This window comes from Pelophylax lessonae, assembly GCF_965119305.1.
Source record: "Pelophylax lessonae genome assembly, chromosome: 7".
In the NCBI taxonomy this organism is placed as follows: domain Eukaryota; kingdom Metazoa; phylum Chordata; class Amphibia; order Anura; family Ranidae; genus Pelophylax; species Pelophylax lessonae.
The window spans coordinates 286,106,935-286,120,806 of NC_138774.1; the positions used below are offsets into that span (position 1 = coordinate 286,106,935).

Sequence of the window (13,872 nt, forward strand, 5' to 3'; positions counted from 1 at the left end):
ACAAGCATGACAACGCTGGACTACATGGACCAGTACGTAGGCTTGGCTACCGAGTCACTGATTTGAATCAGTGAATCAACTCAATACAGAGTTTGAATGCATAAAAGAAATCTAAGTGCTAAGTGTTGAGTTGATACATTGAGTACTGAGTGTATCACAAGACTGGAGTTCATGATCCTAGCTTGGAGGGGAATGAATCGTGATTCGATTCAGTGATTCAAATAATTTCACTGAACTGATCCAAATGATTTGAATCATTAAAAAGAATCACTTTGCCCAAGTCTACCAGTAAACATGTTTTTTTTTTACTTTTATACAGGGACAATTTTTTTTTAAAGTAGGGGTGGCGTTTTACTTCAAGCAATATGTATGTTTGTGGATCCTGAAGGGAAAATAATAATTTAAATTTCATTAGCCCATACAATGCAGTAAACTGGCCCTATTCATTTCTTTTAATAATTATTGTACACCCATTATCTAAATACAATCAGATCCAGGGAAGGCAGGTCTTATGGTTAGGCATATTTTTATTAACATAAATTGTATGCTTATCGACACGGCAGGGTATGAATAGATATGTAAAAATATTATATATATATTGTATTCATATTACACTCTGCACCCCAAAACTTCCATCCTCAGCGCAATACCTCCCTTCCATTTCTCGGGGTGCAGTTTTAGAAATCGGGCTATAACAGGAGCCTCCATAGTGACCCACATTGGGGTGTCTGAGTCCTTGTTCCCAGGGAATATCTGAAATACAAAGCGCAGAGTTTTCCTAATTTATTAAAAAACAGAAATTGCAGAAATATGGGACTGATAAAAATAAAAGAAAAAAGGAAAAAAGATTTTTGAGGCACCCCATTACTGCTCACAGGTAAATCTCCATAGATGACCAATTGCCAGATATCCAGGTTTTGGTTATTCAAAATGTTTTAAATTAAATATTTCTCAAAGGAGATTTTTTTTTTTTTTTTCACAGGCTCTGCATTCCTTATGCAAATGGTTTTTGCGCATGCAAATTTATTAAAATAAAGACCCCATGCAACAACGTGTTAATCCGTTTCAGGGAGTGCCAATTATCTTACAGTAGGTGCTGTCCATAGTGCTAAACCTGTGGTCCTACAGGATCTGCATTAGAAAGATTCATTTTTTAAAGCAAAAAAAAAAAATCCCAGACATTGATGCCCAATAAAAAAAAAAAAATCCTAGACATTGATGCCCAATAAAAAAAAAAAATCCCAGACATTGATGCCCAATAAAAAAAAAAAAATAAAATCCCAGACATTGATGCCCAATAAAAAAAAAAAAATCCTAGACATTGATGCCCAATAAAAAAAAAAAAAAATCCCAGACATTGATGCCCAATAAAAAAAAAAAAAATCCCAGACATTGATGTCCAATAAAAAAAAAAAAAAGCAGCTTCAGAGGTCACAGAGGGCTGACACCAATTATTAGGACACAGGCAGCAATAAAAATTCAACAAGGGTTCCATGCCTTCTCCATTCTGTCCAAAACTAAGAAATAAGTATTGGCCGGAGTTGAGCTTTAATCCCGTATACCCTGCGCAGGGCTTTGTAAAAATGTTTACAACATCAAGAACATGATTATTTGGTGGATCATTTATCCGTAACTTACCTGTCGTTGTCCATTGGAACTTTGCACAGCGGTCCATCTGAGGCCATCATTACTGAAGCTGAGAGAGAACTCCGAGATGTACATAGAGGAGAACGATCGGGCACCTTGTATCATTATTCCGGTCACCTTCATTTCATGACCAAGATCTATCTGGAACCATTCACCTGGTCTGTCTGCCTGTGGACAAGTATAAGACCAAAATATGACATACTGTATATAATACAGACTGTGTATACTAACAGTGATGGTTAACCTTGGCACTCCGGATGTTTTGGAACTACATTTCCCATGATGCTCAACTCAACACTGCAAAGAGCATGAGCATCATGGGAAATGTGGTTTACAAACATCTGGGGTGCCAAGGTTCGCCATCACTGCTATACAACATAGAAAGAAGATATATTTTTCCAACCCTATACATGCCCTTTATAAAGGAACATCAACCCTACTGAACTCCTTCAGGAAGTATTGGAATGCCAATTGTGAGCCTTCTCATCCAACTTCCTTAGAGAGTCTTTGGTGAAAATCATATCCAATCATTCTGCATTCTTGGTTTCCATGACAAGCAAAAACATGCATTGCTTTTAAACAAACAAGAACAATTCATTATTTTTTATGATTTTATTAATTAACAATGAATTCTTTATTAATTATGTAATAGTGTTTGTTTAATTAACAATTATGGATTAACATGTACTTTGTATTTATTAACGATTATTTATTATTATTTTTATGAACAATTCATAATTTATGAGTATTTTTATTAATGATTACCTCTGTGCTATTATTTCACTAATTAACAATTCTAAGTATTATTTTAATAATTAACTATTCATTATTCAGTCTTTTTTTATCAACAATTACTTCTGTGTTATTATTTGACTAATTAACAATTCTATGTATTTTTTTAATAATTAACAATTCATTATTTAGTATTGTTTTATCAACAATTACCTCTCTATTATTTGACTAATTAACAATTCTATGTATTTTTTTTAATAATTAACAATTCATTATTTAGTATTGTTTTTATCAACAATTACCTCTGTATTATTTGACTAATTAACAATTCCATGTATTATTTTAATAATTAACAATTCATTATTTAGTATTTCTTTTTTAACAACAATTACCTCTGTATTATTATTTGACTAATTAACAATTCCATATATTTTAATAATTAACAATTCATTATTTAATATTTCTTATTTAACAACAATTACCTCTGTATTATTTGACTAATTAACAATTCTATGTATTTTTTTTAATAACAATTCATTATTTAGTATTGTTTTTATCAACAATTACCTCTGTATTATTATTTGACTAATTAACATTTCTATGTATTTTAATAATTAACAAATCATTATTTAGTATTGTTTTATTAACAAAGACCTTTGTGTTATTATTTTACTAATTAACAATTCTATGTATTATTTTAATAATTCACAATATATTATTTAGTATTGTTTTTAATTAACAATGACCTCTTTATTATTATTTGACTAATTAACTATTCCATATTTAATATTTAACCCCTTCTGGACCGAGCCCATTTCTGACATGTTGTTTACAAGTTAAAAGCTGTATTTTTAGCTATAAAATTACTTAGAACCCCCAAACATTATATATATAGTGCATTGCGAAAGTATTCGGACCCCTTGAACTTTGCGACCTTTTGCCACATTTCAGGCTTCAAACAAAGATATAAAACTGTAATTTTTTGTGAAGAATCAACAACAAGTGGGACACAATCATGAAGTGGAACGAAATTTATTGGATATTTCAAAATCTTTTAACAAATAAAAAACTGAAAAATTGGGCGTGCAAAATTATTCAGCCCCCTTAAGTTAATACTTTGTAGCGCCACCTTTTGCTGCGATTACAGCTGTAAGTCGCTTGGGGTATGTCTCTATCAGTTTTGCACATCAAGAGATTGAAATTTTTGCCCATTCCTCCTTGCAAAAGCGCTCGAGCTCAGTGAGGTTGAATGGAGAGCGTTTGTGAACAGCAGTTTTCAGTTCTTTCCACAGATTCTCGATTGGATTCAGGTCTGGACTTTGACTTGGCCATTCTAACACCTGGATATGTTTCTTTGTGAACCATTCCATTGTAGATTTTGCTTTATGTTTTGAATCATTGTCTTTTTGGAAGACAAATCTCCGTCCCAGTCTCAGGTCTTTTGCAGACTCCATCAGGCATAGGCTGCTCTCTAATTAGGCAAATTAGGCGGTCGCCTAAGGCCTCGCACCTACAGGGGCCTCGCGGCCAGTGGCAGAGCGACAACATTTAGAAAGGCACAGTCAGGGAAATGTCCCAAGTAAAAGATTGCTTTAAATCCTTGGATATAAAAGTTGCAGCAGTGTGCTGCAGTCCCTTCACTGCAGCTGCCAGGTGTCTGTTGTCCGCTGACACTTACCCCACCTTCTCTGCCTGGGGATTGGCAGTCTGATCATGTAATCCTAAGAATTGGTGGGCATGTACCTGCATCAGTAGGAAGTGACCGCCTGTTCAGCTCACTCTGCTAGCATCGGTTGTTGCTCTGGGAGGAGTGCTCTGCCCTGGTCCAGAAACATAAAGGTAACCAGGCCCCGACTTGTCACTTTGCTGGTCATAGATTTGCGGTGTCTACTACGCAAAGGGGGTGAGGAGACCCAGGGAAGTTGGAGGGTGGCTAGGGGAAAAGGAGATGGCCCCTGGGTGGCTGGAGGGAAAGGAGATGGCCCCTGGGTGGCGGGGGGAGAAGGAGATGGCCCCTGGGTGGCTGGGGGAGAAGGTCATGGCCTCTGGTTTGCTGAGGGAGAAGGAGAGGGCCCCTGGGTGGCTGAGGGAGAAGAAGAGGGCCCCTGGGTGGCTGGAGGAGAAAGATAGAGCCCCTGGGTGGCTGGGGGAGAGGACCCCTGGGTGGCTGGGGGAGAGGGTGAGGGCCCCTGGGTGACTTGGGGAGAAGGAGAGGACCCCTGGGTGGCTGGGGGAGAAGGAGAGGGCCCCTGGGTGGCTGGTGGGGAAGGAAAGGGCCCCTGGGTGGCTTGAGGAAAAGGAGAGGGGCCCCTGGGTGGCTGGGAAAGAAGGAGAGGGCCCCTGGGTGGCTGGGGGAGAAGGAGAGGGCCCCCGTGATGCCAGAGTCAGTTGCCAGGGAAGAAAGTGGAGCTGAGCCACTCCTGCATATCTGACATCAAAGCCAAACATGGTGGAGCTGGAGCCCTTTGCCCTATACAATGACAGCACCTGAGGTGGAAGGTGAGGGGTAGCGGGGCTGTGACATTATATAGCATGTGGACTCTGCACATTATTGCTAGTTTTGCTTGGAGTTGTCCTTTAGATGTTTAACTCTGTGTTTTTCCCCCCAGCTGTGAGGGACTAAGGAATGACAGCCCAGTATGCTGGGACTTATAGTGCCCTAGAATGTGGAGGACTGTGGAGGCTTCCATTCCTCAGGGAGGAATGGCAGTGCACTATACTGGAATTTACAGTGCCCTCTGTGGGGACTCAGGTATGGCAGCCTTCTGCAGTGGGACTTGTCCTGCCCTAGACTGTGGCAGACTGAGGAAGGGAAGTGTAAGGGGGACTCTGGAAACTCTGATGCAAGGGGGAGCTTTGGTGACCACAGAGTTCCCTTTTACACCAGAGTCCCCAGCTTTCCCCCTCAAATCAGGTTTCCCAGAACTCTCCTTACATCAGAGTCTCCAGCATTCCCCCTTAAATCAGGGTTTCTAGAAACTGTGAATTCATAGTACACTGTACAAAGGTTAAGGCTCTTAATATATGCAATTTATACAGTTAATTTTTATTGCTTGAATTATTTTTCCCATTATGGGCGTGAGTGGGGCCTCATGTCCAAGTTTTGCCTTAGGCCTCACAAAGCCTAGAGCCGCCTCTGCCATCAGGCCATTCCAGGTGTTAGAATGGCCAAGTCAAAGTCCAGACCTGAATCCAATCGAGAATCTGTGGAAAGAACTGAAAACTGCTGTTCACAAAACGTTTAGAGTAACAGAGTAGCTCTTTTTTTTTAAATTATTGCTCTCACTCTGGTAATCCCGGCGATACCTCACATGTGTGGCTTGAACAGCACTTTCATTTGCGGGCGCGACTTCCTTATACGTTTTCTTTAATGGGCGAGCTCGAGGCGACGGGGGCGCTTTAAAACATTTTTTTTCCTATTTATTTTAAAAATTTTAGCACAGGTTTTAAAAAAAAAAAAAATCTGATCACTTTTATTGCTTTCACAAGCAATGTAAACATCCCTTGTGACAGTAATTGGCAGTGACAGGTACTCCTTATGGAGGGATTGGGGGTCTAAAAGACCCCAAACCCCTCCACTGCACTTCAATGTATTCAAAATGCTGAAAACGGCATTTTTGAATACTGTCACTTTTTTAAATTCGACGCCTTTAGCCGCCGAGTAACCCGGACGTGATGTCACGAATGCCGCTTCCGGGTTACGTCATCAGAGACCTGATCTAAGTCGAGGTGCCGGCTGGTTGCTCGGGTCTCCCGGTGGGACGGGAGACCCGGGAAGAGCTGCGGGAGGGGGGGGCGTCCCCTCCCGCTCGCTGGGGCAACGACCGAGCGGCTCCCGAGCCTCAGCCGTTGCAACCTGAAAACTGACCGCCGGCTCTAAAAAATGGTACCAGGATGATGCCTCTAGCTGCACCCATTACCCCGGTACAGCCACTTCTTGCAGCTCACGTTACTTGTTATAATTAACAATAAAATAAAATATTTAATATTTTATATATGAATAACTAATTACTTATTTGTTCCCCCTCATATCCCTTCAATAATAATAATAAGCTCCCAGATACCAACAATAATCCATCAGATATTGGTGTTGGTAAACATTATTAATTATTAACAATTCTATGTATTATTTTAATAATTAACAACAACATATTTAATATTTTATATATAAATAACTCATTATTCTTTCTCCCAAATTCCTTCAATAATAATAATAAGCTTCCAGATACCAACAATAATCCATCAGATATTGGTGTTGGTAAACATTATTAATTATTTAGAAATTAACAATTCTATGAATTATTTTAATAATTAACAATAAAATATTTAATATTTTATATATGAATAACTCATTATTTATTCGTCCCCCCCAAATCCCTTCAATAATAATAATAAGCTCCCAGATACCAACAATAATCCATCAGATATTGGTGTTGGTAAATATTATTAATTATTAACAATTCTATGTATTATTTTAATTAACAATAACATTTTTAATATTTTATATATGAATAACTTATTATTTATTCGTTCCCCCAAATCCCTTCAATAATAATAATAAGCTCCCAGATACCAACAATAATCCATCAGATATTGGTGTTGGTAAACATTATTAATTATTTAGAAATTAACAATTCTATGAATTATTTTAATAATTAACAATAAAATATTTAATATTTTATATATGAATAACTCATTATTTATTCGTCCCCCCAAATCCCTTCAATAATAATAAGCTCCCAGATACCAACAATAGTCCATCAGATATTGGTGTTGGTAAACATTATTAATTATTTAGAAATTAACAATTCTATGAATTATTTTAATAATTAACAATAAAATATTTAATATTTTATATATGAATAACTCATTATTTATTCGTCCCCCCCCCCAAATCCCTTCAATAATAATAATAAGCTCCCAGATACCAACAATAATCCATCAGATATTGGTGTTGGTAAATATTATTAATTATTAACAATTCTATGTATTTTAATTAACAATAACATTTTTAATATTTTATATATGAAAAACTTATTTATTCGTTCCCCCAAATCCCTTCAATAATAATAATAAGCTCCCAGATACCAACAATAATCCATCAGATATTGGTGTTGGGAAACATTATTAATTATTAACAATTCTATGTATTATTTTAATAATTAACAATAAAATATTTAATATTTTATATATGAATAACTCATTTATTTGTTTCCCCAAATAATTTCAATAATAATAATAAGCTCCCAGATACCAACAATAATCCATCAGATATTGGTGTTGGTAAACATTATTAATGATTTAGAAATTAACAATTCTATGAATTATTTTAATAATTAACAATAAAATATTTAATATTTTATATATGAATAACTCATTATTTATTCGTCCCCCCCAAATCCCTTCAATAATAATAATAGCTCCCAGATTTTGGTGTTGGTAAAGGTTAAGGTAATGATATATCCATAGAGTGTTTTTTTCAAATCCTCACATCCTAACAGAGCAGAGCCATGTCCGTTGCCATAGCAACCTGGCAGTTAGGTCATGTGACTGATGACATCACGGTGTGTCACACTCTGGCCTTATAAATAGAAGTGCTGGAAGCTGCCAGTTGCAGATGACAGGAGGAAGGAGAGGAGTGTACATCTAGCTTATTGATTGGGAGCAAAAATGAGAAATTACATATTTTTCGCTTGCGTTTTCTTGGCCGTTCTTATTGGATCGGCCATTGCAGATGATGCATGGTCACATGGTAAGTTTATATTATTATTTTATTAAAAAAGGGATCAGATATATTTAATTACATTGTAGCTCACACTAAAATTCACAGTGCTAAAGCACCAGCTGTTTTCAGCTTGTGAAAAAAGTGACAGTTATTTTTTAAAACCAGAGAGGTTTGAATTTAACTGTACTATATATACACTGTATACAATATACAGAAAATACACAGTAAATAATGAAGAACATGTTCTTATTTAAAAACAGTTTTGAAATATACACCATTACCAGAGTGGTGAAAAATATTGAACATATATTTCCAAAATGTTGGCACATGCAGAGTACATTATTTAGTATTTTGTGAATGAATAATTAATTATTTATTCATTCTCCCTCATATCCCTTCAATAATAATAATAAGCTCCCAGATACCAACAATCCATCAGATATTGGTGTTGGTAAACATTATTAATATTTCACTAATTAACAATTCTATGTATTATTTTAATAATTAACAATTCATTATTTTGTATTGTTTTATTAACAATTACCTCTGAATTATTATTTTAATAATTAACAATTCCATGTATTTTTTTAATAATTAATTTATTATTTAAAATAGTTTTTATTTAATTAACAAATACCTCTGTATTATTATTTGACTAATTAACAATTCCATGTACTATTTTAATAATTACCAATTCAATATTTAGTATTTAATCCCAGATACCAACAATAGTCCATCAGATATTGGTGTTGGTAAACATTATTAATTATTTAGAAATTAACAATTCTATGAATTATTTTAATAATTAACAATAAAATATTTAATATTTTATATATGAATAACTCATTATTTATTCGTCCCCCCCAAATCCCTTTAATAATAATAATAAGCTCCCAGATACCAACAATAATCCATCAGATATTGGTGTTGGTAAACATTATTAATTATTTAGAAATTAACAATTCTATGAATTATTTTAATAATTAACAATAAAATATTTAATATTTTATATATGAATAACTCATTATTTATTCGTCCCCCCCAAATCCCTTCAATAATAATAATAAGCTCCCAGATACCAACAATAATCCATCAGATATTGGTGTTGGTAAATATTATTAATTATTAACAATTCTATGTATTATTTTAATTAACAATAACATTTTTAATATTTTATATATGAATAACTTATTATTTATTCGTTCCCCCAAATCCCTTCAATAATAATAATAAGCTCCCAGATACCAACAATAATCCATCAGATATTGGTGTTGGTAAACATTATTAATTATTAACAATTCTATGTATTATTTTAATAATTAACAATAAAATATTTAATATTTTATATATGAATAACTCATTTATTTGTTCCCCCAAATAATTTCAATAATAATAATAAGCTCCCAGATACCAACAATAATCCATCAGATATTGGTGTTGGTAAACATTATTAATTATTTAGAAATTAACAATTCTATGAATTATTTTAATAATTAACAATAAAATATTTAATATTTTATATATGAATAACTCATTATTTATTCGTCCCCCCAAATCCCTTCAATAATAATAATAAGCTCCCAGATACCAACAATAATCCATCAGATATTGGTGTTGGTAAATATTATTAATTATTAACAATTCTATGTATTATTTTAATTAACAATAACATTTTTAATATTTTATATATGAATAACTTATTATTTATTCGTTCCCCCAAATCCCTTCAATAATAATAATAAGCTCCCAGATACCAACAATAATCCATCAGATATTGGTGTTGGTAAACATTATTAATTATTTAGAAATTAACAATTCTATGAATTATTTTAATAATTAACAATAAAATATTTAATATTTTATATATGAAAAACTAATTATTTATTCGTCCCCCCAAATCCCTTCAATAATAATAAGCTCCCAGATACCAACAATAGTCCATCAGATATTGGTGTTGGTAAACATTATTAATTATTAACAATTCTATGTATTATTTTAATAATTAACAATAAAATATTTAATATTTTATATATGAAAAACTAATTATTTATTCGTCCCCCCAAATCCCTTCAATAATAATAAGCTCCCAGATACCAACAATAATCCATCAGATATTGGTGTTGGTAAACATTATTAATTATTTAGAAATTAACAATTCTATGAATTATTTTAATAATTAACAATAAAATATTTAATATTTTATATATGAATAACTCATTATTTATTCGTCCCCCCCAAATCCCTTCAATAATAATAATAAGCTCCCAGATACCAACAATAATCCATCAGATATTGGTGTTGGTAAATATTATTAATTATTAACAATTCTATGTATTATTTTAATTAACAATAACATTTTTAATATTTTATATATGAATAACTTATTATTTATCCGTTCCCCCAAATCCCTTCAATAATAATAATAAGCTCCCAGATACCAACAATAATCCATCAGATATTGGTGTTGGCAAACATTATTAAATTATTTACTAATTAACAATTAATGTATTATTTTAATAATTAACAATAAAATATTTAATATATAATAATAACTCATTATTTATTTGTTCCCCCAAATCCCTTCAATAATAATAATAGCTCCCAGATTTTGGTGTTGGTAAAGGTTAAGGTAATGATATATCCATAGAGTGTTTTTTTCAAATCCTCACATCCTAACAGAGCAGAGCCATGTCCGTTGCCATAGCAACCTGGCAGTTAGGTCATGTGACTGATGACATCACGGTGTGTCACACTCTGGCCTTATAAATAGCAGCGCTGGAAGCTGCCAGTTGCAGATGACAGGAGGAAGGAGAGGAGTGTACATCTAGCTTATTGATTGGGAGCAAAAATGAGAAATTACATATTTTTCGCTTGCATTTTCTTGGCCGTTCTTATTGGATCGGCCATTGCAGATGATGCATGGTCACATGGTAAGGTTATCCTATTATTTTATTAGAAAGGATCAGATATATTTAATTACATTGTAGCTCACACTAAAATTCACAGTGCTAAAGCACCAGCTGTTTTCAGCTTGTGAAAAAAGTGACAGTTATTTTTTAAAACCAGAGAGGTTTGAATTTAACTGTACTATATATACTGTATACAATATACAGAAAATACACAGTAAATAATGAAGAACATGTTCTTATTTAAAAACAGTTTTGAAATATACACCATTACCAGAGTGGTGAAAAATATTGAACATATATTTCCAAAATGTTGGCACATGCAGAGTACATTATTTAGTATTTTGTGAATGAATAATTAATTATTTATTCATTCTCCCTCATATCCCTTCAATAATAATAATAAGCTCCCAGATACCAACAATCCATCAGATATTGGTGTTGGTAAACATTATTAATATTTCACTAATTAACAATTCTATGTATTATTTTAATAATTAACAATTCATTATTTTGTATTGTTTTATTAACAATTACCTCTGAATTATTATTTTAATAATTAACAATTCCATGTATTTTTTTAATAATTAATTTATTATTTAAAATAGTTTTTATTTAATTAACAAATACCTCTGTATTATTATTTGACTAATTAACAATTCCATGTACTATTTTAATAATTACCAATTCAATATTTAGTATTTAATGAATTAATAATTCATTATTTATTTGTTCCCCCCATATCCCTTCAATAATAATAAGAGCTCCCAGATACCAACAATAATCCATCAGATATTGGTGTTGGTAAACATTATAATTATTTATTATATAACAATTCTATGTATTATTTTAATATATAACAATTCAGTATTTGGTATTGTTTTATTAACAATTACCTCTGTATTATTATTTTAATAATTAACAATTCCATGTATTATTTTAATAATTAATAATTTATTATTTAAAATAGTTTTTTATTAACAATTACCTTTGTATTATTATTTGACTAACGATTCCATGTATTATTTTAATAATTACCAATTAAATATTTAGTAGTTAATGAATAAATAATTCATTATTAATTAGTTTCCCCCATATCCCTTCAATAATAATAATAGCTCCCAGATACCAACAATAATCCATCAGATATTTGTGTTGGTAAACATTATTATTTATTTACTAATTAACAATTCTATATATTATTTTAATAATTAACAATTCATTACTTGGTATTTTATTAATAATTACCTCTGTACTATTATTTGACTAATTAACAATTCCATGTACTATTTTAATAATTACTAATTCAATATTTAGTATTTAATGAATTAATAACTCATTATTTATTCGTTCCCCCCTATATCCCTTTAATAATAATAATAGCTCCCAGATACCAACAATAATACATCAGATATTGGTGTTGGTAAACATTATTATTTATTTACTAATTACCAACTCTATATATTTTAATAATTACCAATTCATTATTTAGTATTGTTTTATCAACAATTACCTCTGTATTATTATTTTACTAATTAACAATCCCATGTATTATTTTAATAATTAATAATTCATTATTTAAAATCGATTTTTTATTAACAATTACCTTTGTATTATTATTTGACTAATTAACAATTCCATGTATTATTTTAATAATCACCAATTCAATATTTAGTATTTAATGAATAAATAATTCATTATTTATTTGTTCCCCCCATATCCCTTCAAATAATAATAATAGCTTCCAGATACCAACAATAATCCATCAGATATTGGTGTTGGTAAACATTATTATTTATTTACTAGATAACAATTCTATGTATTATTTTAATAAATAACAATTCATTATTTGGTATTGTTTCATTACCAATTACCTCTGTATTATTATTTTACTAATTAACAATTCCATGTACTATTTTAATAATAATTCATTATTTAAAATAGTTTTTTTTTATTAACAATTACCTTTGTATTATTATTTGACTAATTAACTATTCCATGTATTATTTTAATAATCACCAATTCAATATTTAGTATTTAATGAATGAATAATTCATTATTTATTTGTTCCCCCCATATCCCTTCAAATAATAATAATAGCTCCCAGATAACAACAATAATCCATCAGATATTGGTGTTGGTAAACATTATTATTTATTTACTAATTACCGACTCTATATATTATTTTAATAATTACCAATTAATTATTTAGTATTGTTTTATTAACAATTACCTCTGTATTATTATTTTACTAATTAAAAATCCCATGTATTATTTTAATAATTAATAATTCATTATTTAAAATAGTTTTTTTTTTATTAATAATTACCTTTGTATTATTATTTGACTAATTAACAATTCCATGTATTTTAAAAAAATCACCAATTCAATATTTAGTATTTAATGAATGAATAATTCATTATTTATTTGTTCCCCCCATATCCCTTCAAATAATAATAATAGCTCCCAGATACCAACAATAATACATCAGATATTGTTGTTGGTAAACATTATTATTTATTTACGAATTACCAACTCTATATATTATTTTAATAATTACCAATTCATTATTTATTAACAATTACCTCTGTATTATTATTTTACCAATTAACAATTCTATGTAATATTTTAATAATTAACAATTCATTATTTGGTATTGTTTTAGTAACAAGCAGCTCTGAGTTATTATTTTACTAATTAACAATTATATGTATTTTAGTCATTAACAATTCAATATTTAATATTTTATGAATAAATAATTATTTATTCGTTTACCTTCATATCCCTTCAATGATAATAATAGCCCCCAGATACCAATAATAATCCATCATATTTTGGTGTTGGTAAATATTATATCCTTGG

The 13,872-nt window shown here is 31.1% G+C and overlaps 2 protein-coding genes across 2 annotated transcripts in view; both read right to left on the reverse strand.

Annotated features, from left to right (window-relative positions):
• MPP1 (MAGUK p55 scaffold protein 1) overlaps window positions 1-13,872 on the reverse strand; it is an 894,076-nt gene that overhangs the window by 814,544 nt on the left and 65,660 nt on the right. The gene's annotated exons all lie outside the window — the stretch shown is intronic.
• Window positions 595-13,872, reverse strand: part of LOC309560073 (EGF-like repeat and discoidin I-like domain-containing protein 3) — a 35,843-nt gene continuing 22,565 nt past the window's right edge. The window contains exons 3-4 of the mRNA XM_082263593.1: window positions 1,639-1,815; window positions 595-753 (exon numbers count right to left, since the gene is read on the reverse strand). Of these exons, the coding sequence (XP_082119719.1) occupies window positions 610-753; window positions 1,639-1,815 (321 nt within the window). The 3' untranslated portion in view covers window positions 595-609. The remainder of the gene's footprint in view (window positions 754-1,638; window positions 1,816-13,872) is intronic.